We start from the raw sequence: 24,615 nt of genomic DNA on the forward strand, positions 1-24,615 counted from the left end.
TATCAGATCGCTAGGACTGGAACCTGCATATGGGTGCTCTTAACTGCTGAGTCACTCTCAAGCCTGAAATCAGACTTTCTTATAAATAAATATATTTAACAACACATATAGCATTATATCCTCAGGAGTATTCCTTCGCAAAGTTTACAGCTACTAGGCACTGTGAGGTGGGGCTAGAGGCCCTATAACCATCCTATTGCCAAGGAAGAAAATAAAAAGACTGCATAATCATAATTTTCAGCTATACAATCTTCCTATATCCTTGTTAGCCCTTTTTTAGTTTGCCATTCCCTAAGATTTGGTTTCGAAGTTCTGTTTGGCGCCAGAGGTTACTAAAGTTAGAAAGAAGTTACTAAAGCAGTGACTCTACAGATGAATCTCTGCACTCTCTGCGTCATTATTACTCGGTTATTAGTTTCAAAGTTAATATTTGGATATTGCTAAGAATTTCTTTACCCAGAGCTACTGAATAAGATCACGGAGATGGAATCCAGAAAGCTGGATTTGAACAAGCCCTCTGTGTGATTATTATTTATTCCCAAATTGAAGACAAACTAGATTGAAAGTACAGGCGATATTACTTACTAGCTCCTAGTGGCAACTATGAGGCTTGCTAAAAGTATTTCCAAACTCCTAATGAATTTGTGTCTTTGGTAGACACACTAGACTAGTAAGTAGTCTGGAATCTATTATCAGCCTGGACTCAGGCATTATATGTAACCTCAAGAATATATAATATTGGCATACGTGAAGAGTTAATTGAATGGAATAGTTGTGGTTCTGGAAAATTATTCAAAATTAGGAGTGAGTCCTTACATGTACAAAGAATATTGGCAGCTGGTTGCCAAAACTTTAATAGAAACCTTGCTCCTTGAAGACAATATGTGGTATATCCCTAATAACTCTGACTCTGGAAACCATACTTGGTATTCAGACAATATGACCAGTATCCCTAGTTTTCTAGAAGAAAAGGCTGACTCTATATGTCATTTCACTTTTGGGACAATGGAATTCTTTGAATAATACCATTGTAATAGAGAATGTTGGTAGAATTTGGTATTATAAACAAAAAGGTTTCATAAGAGAGGCAACTCACATTCAATAATTTGTAGACATGAGTAACTAGCTATAAACTGGGAAACTAACAACATTACAAAACTATTAGCATGGTCATAAGAGCCAACAAAACATTGTCTATAGGAAGAATATTTTACCTGGAGGACCTGGGAGACCTGGCAAACCGGGTTGGCCTGGAGGCCCTGAAATGCCAGTTCCAATACAGTTGAAGCAGGTGTCACCTTTGTCACCTGGTGAAAAACAAATGTTACCGGAAGGGTTAATTAGACCTTCTTTAGAAGGTATCAGCTGAAAGGAATAGCACTCCTACTCAACTGTGTGTCTGCAGAAGTCCATGTCTACAACCAATTCTTAGACCAATAGTGCCTACAATATATAGAGGACTGCTTTAAGTGTCTGTGACACACTGATAAAATATAGCAGACAAAATTTTATGTCTGTGTCACTAATTTCCTACCAATGGAAAGGAATAATAAACAATAAAGGCAATAAATTATTAAATGACACATTAAATAGTTTAAAATTAAATTTAGTAAGCTTTTAAAGGTGTATGAAGATATGTGTATAGGGGGAAATAGGTGTGATTGAGTGTGCTAGGTGAGTAGTGGGAGAAAGGCTGCAATTGGAAACAGGCTGAGATCAGGACAGATCTCATGGAAAGGTAACTACATAAACAAAATGAAAAGCATGGTATTTGTGTAACATGTATAGCATATTCTATGAACAGACAAGGAGCAGCAGGTAGATCAGACTGTTGAAGCTGAATAAGGAAGTGGGACCAAGTTATAGAAGCCATGCTAGACTGTAGTTTTCACTGTGCATTAAATGACAAACTGCTGGGTATTAAACAGAAGAGCCATCATTATAACAAGCCCCACTTGCCCACAATGAATATACTTAAAGTAACAAATTGTACATTCATCTGTTAGCCATACACCACTAGATATTGTAGTTATTCTCAATATGTAGATATGAAGTTATATTGGAAGTATAGAATTATTAATACAACATGGCTTTACATCATAAATACTATTTGGTCTTTCACATTACAAACGAATTCACAGCCAAACTATACATTTTGCTTAAAAATTTAAAAACTTTTCAACCCTTAATATCATCCCAAAGAATGTGAGCCAGTCTTACAAATCTAGCTATCATATCATATTTTTATTTATTTAAATTTTTCATATAGTATATTTGGATCATATACTTTCCCCTCTCCTAATTACTCCCAGATCCCAATTCTCCTGATGGTCCTACATGCTATTCCTAACCATTTTTCCAAACATATTATCACACTCTATACCTTATAAATATTAAGCAATACACAAGGAATGAATTATATATAAATACAGTATTAACTCATCATTTACACAAAGGTACTTTAATAATCATTGGATAAGACCCTATTAGTTCTATTACTCCTTAATCTTAAATTCATTACATACTTTCCATATTGCAAACATAGTTTCAACAAAACACATTATGAATCTAATAACCAAATCCTCATACTTCAGTTTACAAAAATGTTTCCATGAACTGCTAATTTACGCAATCAAAGATAAAAATGTAGTTTTCTTACTCTTAAAGGATAACAACTATCCATTGGTCATAGGAACTAAACCAAAACTTTGATACAACTCCAAATAAAATAAATGAATTAATATTATATTATGTTAATTATGCTCATAATTTCCTTCACCTATATTTACAAAGATAATTACTACCTGTTATAGATAAAAATATTCATTTAAGTGAGTTTTATTTTAATTGTATCCCCAGAAACAATATTTATCAACTTACATCATAAAACTAGAATCTCCAACTTACTAAGCATAACAATTCCAACTATATACTTAACTCTCAGCTTTGAAATTAGAGTATCATAGTAGTAGTGTCACTTGCTGCATGATCAATTAACAATTCTCCTTATGATACATACTCAAATCTAAATATCATCCAATTCTTCAAATAGTTTACTCATATTTCTTGCTATGTTCATTCAAGCTACTATGAACAACTTATTTCAACTACTAATAGCATGAATAGAAATATATGACTTCCATTACTGGAAGGATGTACTCAACAGACACTAATACAGTTTTGTTTTGTTTTTTTGTTTGTTTGTTTGTTTTTGTTTTTGTTTTTTGAGACAGGGTTTTTCTGTGGTTTTGGAGCCTGTCCTGGAACTAGCTCTTGTAGACCAGGCTGGTCTCGAACTCACAGATATCCGTCTGCCTCTGCCTCCCAAGTGCTGGGATTAAAGGCGTGCGCCACCACCGCCCAGCTTACTAATGCAGTTTTATAATAACTTTCTAAGCTATTTGATATAACTGCATCAAGAATGCTGGATTTGTCTTAGCTTTTCTCAAAATCTGTAGACATGTTATTTAGATGCTCTGGACCATCCATCAACCATAACCTCGATGAGCAAAACATATTAAAAATAGTAGACTTTGTCAAAGCTATACAATTTACCAATAACAAATGCATGCTCAGCACTCACTGGAATACCACTATCAGATTCCACTCTAAAGAGCATATAAACTCTGCAAACATAGGGAGGGCATGCTAATAACTGAGCTCTTCTAACTACGTTCTTTGTCACTTCCCTAGCAGCTGGATGCAGCTCATGACTTCTCTTTTTCAACATCTTAGGGCAATCTGGATTCCTTTCATTAATTAATTTTAAGAAAATATCTCCCATTATTAACTAAGCCAATGAAACAGGATTTCAGATGTCAAACATTGTCTTAAAAAATTCCCCACTAATAACTACATGTGCGATCCTTAAACTATTTGCCTCACCATCAAGATTTTAGGCTTAACTTTATCCTATGAAAGCAATATAATGACTCTAACCTTACAACTTTATTTTCCCCACCTACTCATATTTTTTCTGATTTTCTGGATTTTTTCCAACTACAATGCATATTTGTTTACTAATAAACTGATTATTAAGTAAAATATTGCTTCAAATCTTCTAGACTTAACCTGCCTGAAAAAAGCAGTTCTCCCAAATATCTAGATATCCAAATGCAATCCCTTGAAAATTCCCAGTGAATCATAAAAGAATAAATAATTAAAACATAAACAACTTTTTAAATTGTTGTACTATGTCTTTAATTCTTAGTATTTTTTAATTTACTTGCGTAATTTCAATTATAATAAAGACACAAGTAAGGAACAAGAATCCACACTATTATTCAACTTTCAAAGCTTTATAACACAGTCATAATTATTGTATCTTTACAAGACCAGTTTCTTCACTCTCATAAATTTCTTAATTTCTTATATTATTAAATTCAACAAAAAGCTCTACCTCATAATTTGCTAACAACACAACTATAATTAACTCTATCAACAGGCACCATTAGCACCTTCAAATTATTCAATTAGTGCATGGCAAGTCTGACTGTTTTTTTACTGCCACTGCTGTGGTATATCCAAATATTAGCATCACTCCTAAGCAGAATAAAAATAATGCTGCAAAAGACCCATGCAAACCTGAGTATAATTCCAACCCCACCACCACCAGTAATAACTAACTTCAGTCTACCATAAATAGGTGAAGATTTAAGGCACTCTTATAAAACAAAACAAAAGTATTATATATATATTATAATTTCCATGTGGAAGTAAACTGACTAATGGCATGGAAAACCATTGTCATTATTCAACCATAGAAACTTGAGTGACCAAAACCTCTCCCTATGTCATCAGCCACTTACGTGCTGATTTACCAGCCCCATCCTATTTCAGCACAATGGCAATTCCGTCTTTTACGAGGCATTGGAATGATACTACTAATTATCACAGTCCTCTATGCAGAAATACATTATACATTATACATTATACAAAATGGTTACATTTCCATCTGTCAGGTCTGTCACCTGGACGATTTTTCCAGTATCTTTATGCAAACAGATCCTCCATCTTTTCCATCTGCTTGTTGTTCTTCTCATGAAGAACAAGGCCTATACTATGGACGTTTACTTTCCTAGAAACTTGAAACATGGAAATTTTTTTACTACTTGCAGTAAAAGTGGAAAAACTAGGGATGAATTTCAGGATCAAAACCCTTGGAGAAAGAGGAGGCTATATATCCTACCATGCTTTAAGTAATAACAGTAACAATAATTAGTTAAGAGTGTACAGCGTGGGCACAAATGCAAGTGGGTAAGTACATGTTATAGCAAAGATCCATGAAATTCTTTTATTATTTTAATTTGTCAATGAAGAAGGAAGCAAGTTAAGAGAATTAAAATGATATTAAATAAATACTAAAGCTTAAAAAGAGAAAGGAAGATACAGAATCAGGAAAATGGAAATCTGAAACTACTCTTGCTGTAACTTCAGTTACAAATGAACACACTGATGTGAGGAAACAGCAAAGGAGGTGAGTTTCATATTTGAATAGATTTCAACGATTGGTCGTGTTGAGTTATGGGTAGTTTGAGGTATGTCTCAGTAGGTGGTGTAGGAGGCCCTTCTGTATTTGTGTTGCTTTAATTGGTTATTAAAGAAACTGCCTTGGCCTAGTTGATAGGGCGGAACTCAGGTAGGCGGGGAAGACAGAACAGAATTCTGGAAGGACAAAAGCAGAGACAGGCAGACGCCATGGTTCTTTTGCCCAAGACAGATGCTGGTTAGACTCACACCGGTAAGCCACAGTCAAGTGGCGATACAGATTATTAGAAATGGGTTAAATCAAGATGTAAGAATTAGCCAATAAGAGGATAGAGATAATGGGCCAGGCAGCAATTTAATAATACAATTTCTGTGTGGTTATTTCAGGTATAAGTTAGCCGGGCAGCCAGAACAAGGGGTCCCACTCTCTACAACAAGTAGGAGTGAAGCAATGTTGGAGTCAAGTTATTAGAGGCTGTAATCTAGAAAGAGATGCCATATGAAAACAACATTATGGAAGAATGCACTACTGTGTATGTACTTGGAGTGTAGGCTTGAGAATGGCTGTGTTAAGACTGAACTTAGAATACAGGGAATTCTGCTAATGACTTGAAAGAATGAAGGAAGGGATGCTTGGGTATCAAACCTTTCGCTCCTTGCTCTCCTTGGAGTCCTTTATCACCTGGAGATCCTGGGGGGCCTGGAGGGCCTTCTTTACATATCTCATCACCTAAGGTTAAAGATAAGATAGCAAGATAATTGTTGTCAAATATTGAGAAGACTAGGCAAAATATATATATATATAAACAACAGAAAGGCTAGAAAAAACATATTTTCGATTACTTCTCTGTAAAAATACAACTCAATAAATAATATGGGGACGTATTGTTGATAATGAACACTGCTTAAAGACCAGTATATAACCCAAACCCCAAACTAAAAATAGCAGTATAATTTCTTAGATAATCAGAAATAGGAATAATGACACATAATTAAAATTAATGTTACAGAAGAAAAAACTTTAAGTCATCAAATTTTAAAATATGTAAAAAAAATAATGATGCCAAACTTCAGTCAGATTCACTTACAAATGAAATAAAACAAAAGACCAGCCAAATTTATCAGAATGAAATTACAACTTACGGGATGGCAAATGAGGGCCGGGAGGACCAGGAGGCCCTGGAAGTCCAGGAACCCCAGGCTGTCCATCAAGTCCTGGAGATCCAGGAATACAAATTCCAGGGAGACCTTCATCACCTTTTTGGCCTCTTTCTCCAGGATATCCAGGGGGACCAGGAGGACCCATGACTGCTGTCCCTAAATAATAAAATGTACCCAGTTAAAAGTGACCAAGATGATCATATTATATAGACAATTATTTTGATTCTCTAGGAGACAGTTGGAATGATAAAATCTGCCTTTAATATAACAGTTGGACTTTCTTTTTCCATTTTTAAAATTTTAGTCTTAGTATACAAAATAATGGCTTGTATTATAGCATTTTCATATATATGCTCATATCCATCTCCACACTACCTTATTCATCTCTCTTTACCCACCCTCACCTATCCTCTTTCTCCACCCAGTCTCCTTTCTGCTTCCATGGCACATAATATAAAGACAAATTCAATTCTGCATGGAAGAGACAATGCACCCTAGTTTGTTTTTATTCCCTATGCTTTAAACCCCTTCTGTACCACACTTAGTGTCTGTTCAGTTGGTTTGTATAGTAAGTTTCTCTATGAGAATTAGCATTTGCAAGAATGAAATGCTTTATATCATACAAATAGTTTGGGTATAAGATATGATGATTACTTAAAGTAATGGCCAGGCATAGTGGCCCATATCGCAGCACTCAGGTGGAAAAGGCAGATGGATCTCTGTGAATCTGAAGCCAGCCTGGTCTACAGAGTGAGTTCCATGACAGCCAGGGCTACATAGTGGGACTCTGTCTTGACAAAAGCAAACAAGCAATGGTAATTTTATGACTTTTGAAAATTACTAATAAATTAATAGCCTCTCTTTGACACTATGATGTTCTACTCCCTAAAATGCCAGCGAATTATTAGTAATGAGGGAGTGAGGGGACTACTGAGCATGGAAATGTTTCCATCGGGATGGGAAGTGGGGGTAATGTCAGGGTAGAGAGGAAATTTAGAACATAGAGGTGTGCCATGAAAGGCTACCATTCTGGTATGACATGGCCATTGGAAATCACAAACACACAGCAGCTATGGATACTTTTATGAGATGGGTCCTTTAGTGTTATATCATAGAAAACAGAAGGGGGATAACAGAAGCTAATGAGCTGTGGATAAAATCATAATATCATACACATATGTATATATTTCATATATAGACATACATATGTCTATATGAAAGTATCAAAATGCAAAAAGAAAGGGGGTACTTCAATATGATCAAATAAAACTTCTGGATAGTTTTCAGTTCCACTGCCTAATTCTGCACATCAACACATGAAAACATGCTTCGTTTTCAAAACTACTAAGGAAATAATTACATATTTTTAAAAATTATCTTTCTACACTTAAAACTTTACTCATAATTACTATTAGGATCAACTTACAAATATCTCTTTAAAATCCTATTGGAATTAGAAATCTGAGAGACAGAACTTAAAAAGGTTATTTCCTGCTATAATGAACTTTAAAATATTGACCTCTTACATAAAGTGTATCTTGCTATATATTTTGTAATTTCACATTATTAAATATGACTATTTAATGTGCACCATGTGATATGGGAAATAGACTTTGCCATTACAAGGTAGAACAAATCTTCAAATTTCCAGTTTCATGGAAAAGTCTGCCGGATAATATGGGCCAGTAGGCTGAAGATGGTGCCCCAATGTTACAAAAGAACTTTGGGTGACTGCCCAGACAATGAGATGTTTCTGTCAATTCTAGAGTTTTGGAAGCTGCTTGCAACACACTTCCTGTTTACTTAGCTAATATTGTATCCTTCTGGAGTCTTTGATGGAGTTGAAGAATAGATAGTTATACTTTTCCTTAGTTATTATAAAAGATAAAGTAGATATCAATATTGTAACTGTACTTCTTGCTTGATACCTGTCTTGTTATATGTAATTTTTACTATGTTAAAGTTAAAACCTTCCTTTTTAAACAGAAAGGGGGAAATGATATGGGAAATCCTTCTGTTTATGTGTTGCTTTTATTGGTTAATGAATAAAGAAGCTGCTTTTGGCCAATGGCTTAACAGATTATAGCCAGGATAGAAGAGATATATAAAGAGAGAGTAGGTGGAGTCAGGCAGAAGCCATGTAGCCCCACCGGAGACAGATGCTGGATGCCAGACAGAACTTTTCCCAGTAAGCCACAGCCACATGGTGACATACAGATTAATAGAAATGGGTTAACCAAAGATATAAGAGCTAGCTAGAAATATGCTTAAGTGATTGGCCAAGCAGTGATTTAAATAATATAGTTTCTGAATGGCTATTTTGAGTCTGGGCAGCCAGGAACAAACAAGCAGCCTCCTATAACCATGTGTATGCTGGTGCCTTCAGTAGTCAGAGTGAATCGGATTCTCTGGAACTGAAGTTGCAGGCAGTTTTATAAGTCACCAAGTAGGTGCTGGGAACCAAACTTGAATTCTCTAAAAATGCTAGCAGCTCTCTAAACTACTAAAGCATCTCTCCATCCCCATTCAATGGTACTTTTAAAAGGCTTGGAAAGAACTCTTCCCTATACTGTTTGGGGTAGGCTCAATTGCTTTCTTGCTGTTGTCAATTTCTACACATTTATTGGTCTATTCTCTTTTAATTTGTTCATATAGTCAGTTACAGCAATATAACATAGAAACATCTGTGACATTTTAGGGTAAAATTAAATGGTGATAATATCATATATGATTTACAGAGAGATGTGGTCAGTTTAATTAATTAATTATTTTTTGGATTTTTGAGACAGCGTTTCTCTCTAGTTTTTGGTTCCTGTCCTGGCACTAGCTCTTGTAGACCAGGCTTGCCTCGAACTCACAGAGATCTGCCTGCGTCTGCTTCCCGAGTTCTGGGATTAAAGGCGTGCGCCAACACCGCCCAGCTGTTTAATTTAGCATTATTATAGTTTCTCTGTTAATAAATGTGTAGTGAAGAGGCAGTTTCTTTATTAACCAATGAAAGTTACACATAGGCAGATGACCTTCCTACATCATAAATGAGGTTGAACCATTTTTATTTATAGGTTATAACCTTGGTGGTTTGTTATCACTGTTACTAGATATCCTGTTTATACTTTGAAATAATTCAAAATATGGGGATTATCTTTTTTTTGCCAGTTTGGTAGAACTCATCCATAAAACTATAAAAACACCTGTAAATCAACACTCATTCATGGAGAGTGTCAATATTTCAAAGTCTTCTATGGAAGTGGTTCTCAACCTTCCTAATGCTGAGCCCCTTTAGTACTGTTCTGTCTGGCATCCAGAAGCAGATGCAGAGATCCACAGCCAAGCACCAGGCCTAGCCTGCTGAAGGAAGGGAGGAGGGATTGTACAAGTGGGGGGGTGGTCAAGGTCATGACTGAGAACCCACAGAAACAGCTGACCTGAGCTCATAGGAGCTTATGGACTCTGGACCAACAGTTACGGAGGCTGCATGGGACCAACCTAGGCCCTCTGCACGTGAGTGACAGTTTTATAGCTTGTTCTGTTTATAAGGCTCTTGACAGTGAGATCAGGACCTGTCCCTGGCACATAGCTAGTTATTTTGAGACCCATTCCCCATGCTGGATTATCTCACCCAGCCTTGATTTAGGAGGAGGAGCTTGGTCCTGCCTCAACTTAATGTGCCATGCCATGCTATATTCACACCCATGGGAGACTGGTCTCTTTCTGAATGAAGAGTGACAAAGAGTAGATGGGGAAGGAGGTAAATGGGAGGGGGGAGGCCAGGGAAGAGAAGAGAAGGGAATCTGTAGTCACTGTGTAAAATAAATGAAAAAAAATGTTAATTAAATAAAAACTTAAAAAGATAAAAAAGAAAATAAAATATAAGATGACACAGAAAATACTGAAAAGTAAATCATTAACTCTAATAAATGTTGAAAATCAAACACAGAATAGATGATACCAAAATAAAATTGAGATAAAATACTTGTATAGTATGCAGAATATGTATATCTGAAGCAGAAGGAGAAAACTTACAAGTAAAGTGAACAAAGCATATTAATTAAAATTTATTGATAGAAAAAAGAAAGCTGTCTTAATTCTAATGTCAAGTCAAAGAAAATTCATTGAAAAATATGCGTTAACAACACAGGTATTGTATCTAATAAATGGTGATACAATGATTACAGTCATGAACCTTTACAATCTAATGAATAGGCTTAAATGATGGTATAAAATTTATAAATTACAGGAGGTAGATTGACAGATCCTTAGCAGATTGAACAAATTAAAAATAAGAGCATAATTACTTTGATCAACATAATCAAGCTGTATCTATGAGTGAGAGAAAAGAATGTTCTAGAAAGCAAAGAATACATATCCTGTGAAAATTTGCATAGACTATTTATACAAATATATGCTATTTGACTTGAAAACAATCTACAGTATGTATGCTTGGGATTCTCTGAAACCACAGTAAAATAGACTGGGGAAACGTCAAATATCCATATATTAGTATTTGCATGTTTGACATTGTTAAAAATAACTCCAGAGATAAGGCAGACATATATGGCAATGTTAAACCACTAACTGTTATGCCACAATAAAATGTGCTTCATATGAAAACTCATTGACCGCAGTCCAAACAATACCCCATTCTATTATAAGACTACAAATCCCAAAAATAAGTGAGAAATGGGAATGTAGCATGACATTATATTCCTTGAAATGAAAAGAAAGGATAAACTTAACTCACATGCTCACATAGGATAAAACAAGCACAAACATATAGAATGGGTAAATTTACCAGGATGAAAAAAATTGTAAAATGAAAACTAAAACAGATACGAGTGAATATGTAAAGTAAAATATATTGAAAAGAGTTTGAAACAAGGATAGATTAACAAATATAGTCAAAATAACTCAGAAATGATACAAATAAAATTAGGAGGAAAAAGAATTTTACCATGATTATTTCTTTTTAGTAATTAAAAAACTATGAATCTCTACTAATAAATTTGACTTTCTGGATGAAATATAAACTTTTTACACAATAAAATCAAAATATTAAAGAAAGTTGTTATGAGAGAGTATGAAGCCTAAGTCAACTGCAATAGAACAGAAGTTGTCAACCTGTGGGTCATGACTTTTTGGGGGTCCAGTGATCCTTTCACAGGGGTCACATGTCAGATATCTTGCATATCATATATTTACATTATGGTTTATAACAGTAGCAAAATTATCAGCTACTGGGGATAAAGGATCTCTGATGACAATTAGGGTAGTCACCAATCTGATTACAGTAGATGGCCAGTTCAGACACCTTTTTCACTATTGCTAGGAGTCCTAGCTGGGGTTATCCTTATGAATTCCTGGGAGTTTCACTGGTACTAAGTTACTACCTAACTCCAGAATCTGCTTTCCATCAAGATGTCTCTTTCCTTACTTTCCCCCTCCACTGGGCTCTCGGAAGTTCCCATCTTCTCATTGCCCCCAACCCAGCCCCAGATTACCCCTTCCAAGGGAAATCCATGCATCCCTCTTTAAACCCTCCTTGTTATCTAGCCTCTCTGTGGCTGTGGATTGTAGGTTTGTTATCCTGTACTTTACTCCTAATATCCACTTATGAGTGAGTACATACCATGTTTGTCTATCTGGGTTTGAGTTACCTCACTCAGGATGCCTTTTTCTAGTTCCACCTATTTGCCTGCAAATTTTATAGTCATTGTTTTTACAACTGAGTAATACTCTATTGTGTAAATGTGCCACTTTTCCTTTATCCATTCTTCTGTTGATGTGCATCTAGGTTGTTTCCAGGTTCTGGCTATTACAAATAAAGCTGCCATGAACATAGTTGAGCAAGTTTCCTTGTGGTATGATTGAACATACTTTGGGTACATGCCCAAGAGTGGTACCACTGGGTCTTGAAGTAGATTGATTCCCAGATTTCTGAAAACCACTATACTGTCTTCCAAAGTGGCTGTTCAAGTTTGCACTCCTACCAGCAGTGGAGGAGTATATCTAGGTTAATCTTTCTTTTGGCCTAATTTTAGCTTCTATTGTACAGATTGCTTTATTTTCCCTCTGATCAGTTAAATTGTACATTTTATTTCTATTCTTCTCTAATAATGGTTCATGTAAATTTTGATCTACATATTTAAATCTATATATTTCCCCTGTCTCTCCCTCTCCTCTATCTCTCTCTGCCCCTCACCCCAATGTGTGTGTGTGTATGCATCACTCTTCATGCTATATTTTGAGACAGACCTTCTCACTGTACCTAAAGTTTAACAATTAAGCTAGACTGGCTGGCCAGAAAGGACCCAGAATCCTCCTACCTGTCTCACTTTTGCTAGGATTAGAGGCATGCACCACTGTCCCTAGTTTTTTACATCAGGGTTATTGATTCAGACCTAGGTTTGAATATTTGTGTGGCAAACACTCGATGCACCGAGCCACCTCTAAAGTCCTTAAATCTGTATTTAAAAAAACTTAGAGAGATTAATATTTATATTCTTACACATTACACACAAGGGAAAACCAAGAACAGTATCACTGGCTGACTTCTCACCCTCATCCTATCTGCAGCTCCCCTACCACGTAAGGAATATTCACACATCCAGTCCTGGATCTTTATGAATTTAAATGTAATGTATCTTATTCAGATCTTTCTTAATCCATGATTCTTTTATCTTACCTCCCACCCCTACTTTTTCTTATATTTTCCTTCTTACTTTCAGAGTAAAACCTTTACTAATGACTTAAAGGAAGGTCTGGAGGTGGTAAATCGTCCAGGTATTCCATCTTCTCAGCAGAATGGCAGTTTAGTAAAATACAGGCTTCAAAATTTATAGTTATTTGTTCTTATTACTGTGAAAATATGTTCCATTATCTTCTGCAAACTCTTACTATTCTGCAAGCAATGCGCCTTTTTTTCTTCTTAGGTAGGTTTTTCAGAGTTGTTTTATTTTTAATATTTTCTTTTTAATTTCTAAATTCTGAAATGTCAAGGTAATGAGCCTAATGGGCTTTGTAATTTTGTTATTACTTTACTCTTGGCTGGTGTTTAATGGTCTTTTTACAGAGGTGCATGTGTTTGTGTTTGTGTGCTCACAGGCTTTAAGTAGATGGATTGTCACCACTATTACTTTTCCTAATACTGTTTCTTAAATACTGTTTCTTGTCCCAATCTTTTGTATATGACTCACTCATGATATTTTTGAGAAGTACTAAGTTTATCCCTTAAGCATCATATTTTCCTTTATAGTTATCAACTCCTGAACTCTTTTACCATAGCCTGGGAAAATTCTTTATTTTAAATTTCAACCCATAACAGATATTTAGCTCATTGTCTTGAGATGAAGACTAAAAAGAGCATATTTAGACCATAAAGAAACTGACACTTATCATTTTCTTCCTCAGAAGGTGTTGCTTTCCTCATCATAACAGTATTTCCTTAGTTCCACATTTTTTAATGGAAAGAACCTATAACTCAGTGAATACATATGTGTGGTAGATACTGAAATGAATGTTTTTGTGAATTTTGCATAGATAGTTACACTTTAATAAACAAGATACATAATGACAGTTTAATTTTTGGTCAAATTTTAAGTGCTACAGTATACACTGTATATTCTAAGGGAATGATATAAAAGTCAATACTGAACCTTAAAGTTTTATACATGGTAAAATCAACATGGAAATTCATTGATTCTAGAATTCTAAATGAACAGTTCTGGTTACCAATTTTGTATAGGAGACATAGAAATGTTGGCATTTGTTATGTCAATATCCTGTTCTCTGACAGCATGGACAGTGTGATGATTCATCTACCAGATCAAGGAACTGTTTGGTACAATATATTTTTAATAGAAGGTAAAAGTGAGATTTATGGCATTTAAACCAGCTTTTAAAAGGACATAGGAAGAATTTGGCAAGAAATACAATAATACATCTTTGGTACAGTTGGTCATTTAGAAAGTCCCCATTTGGATAGTAGAGATGGCTTAGTGGATATACTGCTATTGGGAAAACATGAGGACATGGTGTCAGATCCACAGAGCCCACCTAAAAGCCTGGTATGGTAGTATAACCTCAGTGCTGGTGGTACAGACAGTCAGATCTTGGGGGCTGGCTGTCCAGCAAGCCTAGCAGAGACAGAAAGCTACAGGTACATTGAGAGCCTTAAAAAAGTGCAGAAAAACTCAGTGTCAACTCCTGGCCTCCACAGGAGCTCACATGGGAGGTTACCAGCATACAGACATACATCTTACACAAACACACAGGGGGTAGAGCACAGAATACTCATGTCATCCACTGTCATGCCCAATCAAACCAATATGGATTGGCTAGGATACTGAGAGAACTGAGATATAAACACAATCTCTTCTACCTGGAGGTCCAGGAAAGCCAGGTGGCCCTTGTATTCCAGGAAATCCTCGCTCTCCTTTTTCTCCAGGCAAACCAGGTAACCCAATATTTCCTTTTTCTCCCACAGTCACACCAGTGTCAGGTCTAGGAATTACCTTTTCATAGAAAAAGAAATTCAGAAAGCCAATGAAAAACCTTGCTCTTCTAAATGTAATCAAGCAGCTACCTATGATTATAATACTCTATTTTCACACTGTTCTTAGATATTAAATGTATCACATAGATTGAGTCTCATTGAGACTGCTCCATAGATTAGGTCACCTTCATCACTTTTACCCTCAACCTATGGAGAAACATGTAATAACAGCAATATTGAGCTCAAGACTTACAAAGCTAGAAGGATTTTTGTTGTCTCTTTTCATATCATTAACGGCTATTTCCAGTCACCTAAAACCTGGCAATTCTTTTTAAAAAAATGCCTCTGATTTTCTTTCCTCGATCCTCTTGTCACGGTTACTGCCCTGATCTCACACTTGGCCTTTGGCTTTAAGTTATTCCCTTAAATTCAAGCCTATTTACATCACACACTTGCCTCAAACCCATTTTTCTATGCAAACGACTTGTTTTAAGAATAGCACTTGCTTACTCCTGACTGTATGTGATATTACTTGTAACCTTCAACTCAGCCAAACTACCTTCAGTATCACTCCCAGCTCTTTCCTTGCCTATTGTTTCTAGCAATGAATTCTTATCACTCTGGCCTGTCTTATTATAACCATTTCACATGCATATTGTTTACAGGTTTTTTTATTTTGGTTTGGTTTTGGAGGCAGGCTTTTTCTCTGTGTAGCCTGGCTGTCCCGGAACTCACTCTGTAGACCAGGCTGACCTCAACTCAGAGGTCATCCTGGGATTAAAAGGAGTGTCACCCTCCTCAGTGTGCATACTTTATCAGCACTTTTTCATATGCCATTCCAAACATCTGCAGTGCCTTCCCATAAGCTTTATAATATGTCAATTTGCATATCACTCTTTCTTGAAAAAAAACCTCTTTAAAAAAGACTACATTTATATGTCCAATCAACTGAGCATGCCCAGCTTCTAGATCTTCTCATGATTTACTTGTATTCTAAATAATTTCACAAAATAACTATTTTTAAGTTGATTTGGCACACAAATCAATACTAGAAAACTATGATATTTTACTTTATCTTGAATGGATGTAAAAATATTAATAAACAAGAGGCTAAAAGTTTGATATACAAAATAGGGTAATGATCATGGAGAAGTACGCTGCACTCGCCTGATTCTATTTTATAATTTTTTAAAAGAAAGATTACTTTCTGGAGAACTGAAATTCTTATTTAAAAATAAAAGTGAATAAAAATATCTAATATTTATGCCAGGCAGTGGTGGCGCACACTTTTAATTCCAGCACTCGGAAGACAGAGGTAGGCAGAGCTCTGTGAGTTCAAGGTCATCCTAGTCTACAAGAGCTAGTTCCAGGACAGCTAGGACTGTTAAACAGGAAAACCCTGTCTTGAAAAATAAACAAACGAACAAAATTATTTATATTTGTTCATTATGGCCTCATTAGGTTTGACAGTATTCTAAGTATTACTACCTGAGACATACTAGGGTAAGAGGAGCTAAAATGTCAGGGTGTATAGAGTAAGTTTAATCCACTCACTGCTGTGGATTCAATGCAGTAGAATGTCTGAAGAATTACCAAAATTTCAATCAAAAACATTGGTTGAACCTCAACAGCTATTTTCTTTTTAATCTTGACACACTTGAAAATGTACATGACTTAAATTCTACAATGAATGCAAATATGGTAGCAAATCCTCAATATCACCTCCCCTCAATTATTCTTTCCTATAGCAATTTCTGCCTTGTTATCTAGAGGCCCCAGAAAGCACACACTCAAGACTGAAAGAGGTGTGAAGCAGACAATTACAAACTGAGAAAACCTGTTAGGACTAAATCCATGTTTGCCCAAAGCACTGCAGGGGAGACCACCAACCCTGGCTTTCCCCAGAGTTCTTTTATCTGGACCCTTTGTAAGCAGCAGTTGCACCACCTGCTGGTTGTTTGAGGAAGGGGTTGACAATCATGATACAAAACCACAATTTATAATTTGGGGCCTTAACTATAAAAACGTAACGCACAGACAGAACCGTAGGAGGTCAGCACTACTGGATTTTTAAAAGTTCTAATGGCTTCTAAGCCAATAAAAGTTGGTAATGATTTCAAATTTTATGTCCTGTGAGGAAAAGGTAGATAGTATATAATTTGCATAAAAAATGATGAGGCAATATTAAATTTGGGAGATGAAGACTTAAGAGAAAAACTTACTAGTCCAGGAGGTCCAGGTGGGCCAATATCACCCTTTTGGCCCTGTTCAATGAAGAATACAGAATTAGTATGGATGACACAGAACACTGATTGCCTCAAGAAACAATTGACTTTTATAAAGGCTCAGAAGTCATTAATAAAGTTATCAAGTGCAAAGTACAACACGAGTTAATGAAATAACTTATCTAAGCCTACAAAGACCTTGATGTTGTCTTGGATTTACTGGCCACATAATCTTGGCCAAAATCAGTTAACCTCTCTGCCTTATTTAAAAGCTGAAGACATTGGACAGACTTCTATCAGCAACATTCGTAGGCATGAAGAAGACAATATTCAATTGTTATTCTATTGGCTAACACTCAAGAATAGATTTCTTTTTCACACTTCTAGCTCTAGGGACATTCCTCTGCATCATGAATTACTAATTGAGAAACAATCCCATTTTAAGTATTTGATGCTTCCCTTTATTCCAGTTATGTCTTTTAGGTTAAACTAAGACTTGGATCTGGTCTAGAGAAAAACCATCAATAAAATATGTAACTTCAGTATACTTCAAGTTTGTTTTATTACTTCTTTTTAGTTTGGTTTGATATAAAGCAGTGAGAGAAGAGAGGGCACTGAGGACTGAATATTTTGTAATGGGCTAAAAGCAGGCTAACTCTATGCTTCATACATGCTTTCAGAGTCACTTTTAAAGTAAGTAACTAAATAAGTGACCTTAATCAGGCTGCATCAGTCCAATGGGAAAGCTACAAAGAACTAGCCGCAGATTTACACACAATAATTGCACACGGAATGGAAAATGTTTAAAAGAGACATTCTAATTTTAGAGCTCGAAGCTTTTTGAGTAAGAGAACCACTGAAATAGTGCCCAATCCTCTTCTTAAAAGTTGTGCTGACAGGGGTTTGCAGCAAAGGCACTGACATAATGGAAATGCAGTCACATGGATTTCCCCATAGGCACTGTGATATAGGGCAATGTAAGGAAATTTAGCAAACAGGGAATAAAAGGAAAAAGTAGGTAAAGAAGCCATGCATAAATATAAATACTAATTATAATGTTTTCAGTTATAATTCAGTATCAACAGGGGAACTGTTTAGGGTAGTAAGAGTAAAACCAGACACGTCAAAATGCAGACATTCTTACCTTTTCACCATTCCTTCCTGGTTCACCAGGGTAACCAGGATCACCAGGCAAACCCTTTAAGAAGGGGGATAGGGTGAATCACTAAACATAGCAAAATAGAAAGATACTAAATAATCATGTTCTCCACAGAAGTAATGAAAATACCAATTACATCAGCCCATCAATAGAATAGAAGACACAATACATACAACTATTGCTATCTGAATTTCTACAAAGATGCCAAGAAAACACATTGGAAATAAGAAAGTATCTTCAATGAATAGTATTGGAAATCCTGGCTATCAACATTTGAAAGAGTGAAACTCGATTCCTATCTCTCACATTGTATAAAACCCAACTCCAAATGGACCAATGGCCCCAAAGAAGATATAACACCCCCCAAAAATGCTTCACCATAGAGGTATGGACAAGGACTTTCTGAATAGGAGTTCAGTAGAACTGAAAATAAAACCAATAACTGATGTGTTAGTTTGAATGAGAAAGTACCCCCTGCCATAGGCTTTACCATTTGAACACTTGTTGCCTAGTTTGTGGAGGTCTAGGATATATGGCCTCACTGGAGGAAGTATGGTACTAGGGGCAGGCTCTGAGGATGCAAACCCTTGTCCCATTCCTAGTTTGTTCTCTCTGCTTCCCACATGCAGTTCGGGAAATGAGTTCTCAATTTGCTCTTCCAACTGCCATTCCCGCTGCTTCTCTGCCATGAGAGACCGTCAACTGCCTGGAACTTAAGTCCAAACAAACCCTTCCTTCCTTCCTTCCTTCCTTCCTTCCTTCCTTCCTTCCTTCCTTCCTTCCTTCCTTCCTTCCTTCCTTCCGGAAGTTGCCTAGGCCATGGTCTTTTGGCACAGCAGTAGAAAAGTAACTAAGACAATCGACACGTAAGATCTCATGAGCTTAAAAAGCAAAGGAAACTCATTCAACTAAAGAGGCAGTGCACAATATGGAATAAAATCTTTGCCTGCTATACATTGTCTGACTGAGGACTGGTGTCAAGAATACACAAAGAACTCATAATACCAAATAAGAATAAAACAAGCAACCCTGTTTAAAAATGGGCTGCAGAGTAAGAGAAAATTCTCAAAAGAAAAAAAAATGATAGGAGCTGGAGAGAATGACTCAGTGGTGAATAGCGCTTTCTGCGCTTGCAGAGGACCTGTTGCTACTTCCCAGCACCCACATGGTGACTCACGATCATCTAGAACTCCTTCTGAACTCCTCAGACATGAGACATGCACATGACACAACACATATATGCAAGCAAAACACATATAAATAAACAAACAAATAAATCTAAAACAAAAAAGAAAACAAAACATATGAATGGCAATTAACAATGTATTGGTCAACACCCTTAGTGATTAGGGGAATTCAGATTAAAATGACTTTAACACTCAATCTCTTCCCAGTTGAAATGACTGTCATCAGGTATATCAGGAACAACAAATGCTTATGTAAATGTTGGGAAAGGAGAATACATTGTTGCTGCTAATGTAAACTAGCATAGCTACTTTGGAATTCAGTCTGGGGATTTCTCCAAACACTAAAAAACTAGCATACTATATTACATATTATATATATATATATATTATACATATACATATATATACTAGCAGCTATATCACGCCAAGCCATATGAGACTGTATATCTTACTACAGACATACTTGCACACCCATGTTCATTGCTGTTATACTCAGAGTACTTAGAAACTAGAGGCAGCCTAGAGTCCTAAGAACTGATGAATATAAAGAAAAATTGAATTATAAAATTTGTGGGGAAATGTATGGAAATGAAAAAAGTATTCTAAGTGAGAAAATCCAGTCTCCCAACTACAAATGCCACATGGTCTCTCATATGAGAATCAATTCTTTATTATGGTATGTCTCATGTACAGTACCTGTGCAAACCAGGAAACAAGGAAAGAAATGGGGGTGCAGAGAGGTTGCCGTAAAGGATGGGGGGGTGATAATAGACTAAAAGTAAAGAGAGGGGGGATACTGTGTGCAAAGGTTTAGGGATAGAGGGGCGAGACTGGAGAAATAAGGATGTGGGTGTGGGAGGCTTGACAAGGGTAAAGGGAATATCAAGAAACCATTTGGAAAGAAAGATGTTTCCATTTGTGTGGTAGCAGCTTGACTTGTGGTAGGATCTAACCAGTTGCCCTCTGAATGGATTCAAGACTCACTCAACATGAGGCAGGTCGAAGAGGGGAATGCAATGTCTGGTATAAGCCTGGCACAAACAACCTAAGTCTGAAGAGGAAGTAGGCCCATGCAGTGAATGTCTTCTGATGGTTAACTTCCAGACCTACAAGCTAATGCCTTCTAAATACCTCTGCTCATATCCACAGACACAGTGATCCCCAGCCTTAATCCTAACAATGAACAGTGGTAAATGCAAACACGCAGAGCTGACAGTGATACTGAATATAAGTGACAGTTGTGGGCCCAGGCACAAACAAGTGACTTATACTACCCCCTTGAAGACTCAGTGGACATTGTGGATGAGGAGGCAGGAAGTAGTAAGAACCCAAAGATAGGGTGAAGGGCTACTAAATGCCATCAGCAGCACTTAATTCCACTACTGTAATCGCTAACTGACCTCAGCTGAATCTGCCTGTACTGCGACCACACAAGACCAGTCCAGACAGAGCAATCAGTCAGAAAAGAGGGGAGACTCATGATGCCCCGTCCTCTGCCGCTCAACTACTGACTTTTAATAGATTCTGCAGGAGGAATCAGTCTTTAGTTATGTTCCGTCCTCTGCTGAGCCCTCCAACAGAGAGCCCAAACTCAGTCTTACCAAGGGCCTGGATTCATCTTTCTGGGCCACAAAACAAAATGAATGGACATGAATACATGCAAGAGATTTATGTGGAGGAAGGGAGGTGGGAGGCAAGTGAGATGAGGGTGGTCAGTATTGAAGATGTACGTATATGAAATGGTAAATAATAACAATAACAATATGTGGTGTGACCAGCCAGTCTCTGCTCCTGCCTCCATGCCTTCCTTGCATGCTGCATGTCTTCCCCACTATGGTGGACTGTATCCTTATGTAGAAGCTTTTATTATGTCATTACAGCAACTGGGAATGAATCTAAGATGATAAAGCATGCCTAATTACATCTGCCTTAAAACTAGAGATATTTCAAGTTTATATTCAAAGTGGTGATGATAATTTCCATTTCTTTAATCTATTTCCAAACTCCATACTGTGTGCCCCTACCTTTTTACCACTACCTACAAATAGCACAAACATTACCGAAGATTTTTGTTGTTGTTGTTGTTAAAGGAAAGGACCATAGTTACTCACTGGGATTCCCGGTTGGCCAGTCTCTCCATCTTTGCCTGGTTTACCCTGTACGATACAAAGAAATGGTGGAGCAAGAACAAAAATTTGTTATTTAGGAAGTAGAAAGTTAAGGACTATAGCAATCATTAATACTACCTTTTTTTAAAAATTTTCAAGACAGGGAGTTTCTGCGGCTTTGAAGTCTGTCCTGGAACTAGCTCTTGTAGACCAGGCTGGTCTCGAACTCACAGAGATCCGCCTGCCTCTGTTTCCTGAGTGCTGGGATTAAAGGCATGCACCACCATGGGCCCAGCCTTAGACTTGTCTCTGCCTTCTTAGTGCTGGGATTAAAGGCATGCACCACCACTGCCCAGCACATTAGTACTACCTCGAACTATATAAATAGACTTTATAATGACAGTTATTATAATAAGTTATACATGTAGTGATATTTTTCAGGCAGTGAAATTAGGACTTAGAAACATACCCACATGAGTGTTGTAGAAATTAACTATGCAAAGATGTGTTATATTTGTTTATGCTGCAGAATATTACTTTAACTATGTAAATGTGTTGCATTTGTTTCTGCTGTATTTGTTTAATGATGTGAGGATGTGTGTTTAATTATGTAAAGATATGTTGCATTTTGTTTACCTTGCCTGTCTAAGGCACCTGATTGATCTAATAAAAGGCTGACCAGCCAATATCTGGGCAAGAGAGGGATAGGCAGGGCTGTTAGGCAGAGAAGATAAATAGGAGACAGAGAAGAAGAAGAGAATGAGGGAGAAAGAGAGGGACATGCCTGGAGCCAGAAGCCAGGCAGCCACTGGCCAGACATGAGAAGCAGCCTAAGTAAGATGTACAGAAGGAAGGAAAGGCATGGTAAAAGACCCTGAGGCAAACACAGCTAAAGAGAAACAGATTAAGTTATAAGAGCCAGCAGGAAACAAGCCTAAGCTAAGGCTGAGCATTCATAACTAATAATAAGTTTCTTTGTTGGGATTTGGGAGCTGGTTAGTGGCCCAAAAGAGAAAGCCTGGTACATATAACATACTTAGAATTTTTATAAACACTACTAATGATTATAACACTTACTCTTTTGCCTGGCTCTCCTGGCTCACCCTTTTCACCTTTCACACCACCTGGAGGACCCTGCACACAAACAGTAGTTTCATAAGATAGTGTATTATCAGTACCAGTTCATATTAAATGATTCTAAAGCATCTTAGGATACTTACTGGAGGACCAGGTATTCCTGGAGGTCCAGGAGGTCCTCTATCACCAGGAACTCCCTGTTCAGGTATAGGGGAAAGCAAAGCACATTAATACTAGAATATGTGTTCTCACTCTACTAGAACTCGGTGGAGTTCTAACTACTGAACATGTTTAATAATGTGAATTTTAGGTTCATCAGATATAAATAGACAGCAGAGTGTTTTAATTCAAAGCTGAAATTGGAACACAATATAAAATTCTTTCCTCACTTCAGTTAATATCCAGTATCAATACCAGCTAAATAACAAGATATGTAATAAGAATTCTTTTCATTCATGTAAAGTATTTTACAATAAGCAAGAGAATATAAAACTAGAAGATTTGCCAGGTGCATAACAATGTATCTTTTCATAGATAATTAATTGGTTTAATTTGTATTGATAGTAGATTTTAAATACATTTTTCTTTTATTTTCAATGTTCTTATCAGTATTGAAGTGAATTAAAATGCATATATCTTGTTTGTTTAAAGGTAGGTCAGTGTGTACTAAAAGAACACTTTGTCTTCTTTCATGGCATCAGAGAATGAAAGTATTATAATGACAATGTACCTTAGCACTTCCTGAGCTTATCCATTAATATAAAGCAAGGAGCAAAAATAGAAACATCCCAAATGGTCGTCAGCAGATGAATAGGTAAGTAAAGCATTTACGATATCCACACAATGGAATATAATTTAGCCATAATAAGGATAAACTACTGCTTCATGCTAAAATTAATTGAAATAAAAACATTAAGTCATATAAAAACAGCCAGCAATGAAGGCCACGTATTGTATGATTCTGTTTATATGAAACACCAACAATAGACAAATCTACAGAACAAAGAGATAGAAAATGGAGAGTTAGGGGAGAATGTGAAATGAAAATTAATAGGCCTGCATTTTTACACAGAGTAGATGAGAATTTTCTAAAAGTGCACTGTGGAAACAGTTTGCCTACCTTGTGAATAGTAACTAGTGGATTATAGATTTTAAGGATTAATTGTTTGGCATAAAAATAATAGCCTAATAAAGTTAATTTTTAAAAATTTAATTATTTGAAGTCCTTGTTATTAAAAGAACATCCACATTTAAGAGTACATTTCTACATATAGTTTGTTTTAACAGAAAGCAAGGTTTTTTAAAAATTTTATAGAATTTTTAAAAATTTGACTAAAGGAGATATAAGTGACAAGAATTGTACATATTAATAATGCAGGATGGAGGTGCAGAAGGTAGAAGGGGGAGGACATGGAAGGAGAGGAGGGAGGGGACTGCAGGCAGGATGTAAAACAAATGAAAAAATTAATTAATAAAAAGAATGCAAAATGTGATATCTGAATATTCCAATGCACCCTGATATGATTACCACAACCACAAACAAGATAATAACATAGTTATACCAAAATATCAAATTCCCCTCCCTGGGGACTCACCTGATCTCCTTTCTGAAATTCTACATCAATTGGTCTTTTCTGTTCACCGATCTGTCCAGGTGGACCCGGTGGGCCCTGAAGACCTTGTTCACCCTATTTACACAGCAAAACATACAGTGATATTT

At 36.4% G+C, this 24,615-nt stretch overlaps 1 protein-coding gene across 2 annotated transcripts in view; it reads right to left on the minus strand.

The window, feature by feature from the left end:
• The window catches only part of Col4a5 (collagen type IV alpha 5 chain), a 211,133-nt gene that overhangs the window by 79,082 nt on the left and 107,436 nt on the right, over window positions 1-24,615 (minus strand). For both annotated transcript variants that reach the window (XM_026789363.1, XM_026789364.1), the window contains exons 13-22: window positions 24,491-24,583; window positions 23,039-23,092; window positions 22,896-22,952; window positions 21,822-21,866; window positions 18,509-18,562; window positions 17,362-17,403; window positions 15,026-15,158; window positions 6,631-6,804; window positions 6,134-6,217; window positions 1,215-1,307 (exon numbers count right to left, since the gene is read on the minus strand). In XM_026789363.1, coding sequence (XP_026645164.1) covers window positions 1,215-1,307; window positions 6,134-6,217; window positions 6,631-6,804; window positions 15,026-15,158; window positions 17,362-17,403; window positions 18,509-18,562; window positions 21,822-21,866; window positions 22,896-22,952; window positions 23,039-23,092; window positions 24,491-24,583 — 829 coding nt within the window. The remainder of the gene's footprint in view (window positions 1-1,214; window positions 1,308-6,133; window positions 6,218-6,630; window positions 6,805-15,025; window positions 15,159-17,361; window positions 17,404-18,508; window positions 18,563-21,821; window positions 21,867-22,895; window positions 22,953-23,038; window positions 23,093-24,490; window positions 24,584-24,615) is intronic.

The sequence above is a fragment of the Microtus ochrogaster genome, unplaced genomic scaffold, assembly GCF_000317375.1.
Source record: "Microtus ochrogaster isolate Prairie Vole_2 unplaced genomic scaffold, MicOch1.0 UNK17, whole genome shotgun sequence".
NCBI classification, from domain to species: Eukaryota; Metazoa; Chordata; class Mammalia; order Rodentia; family Cricetidae; genus Microtus; species Microtus ochrogaster.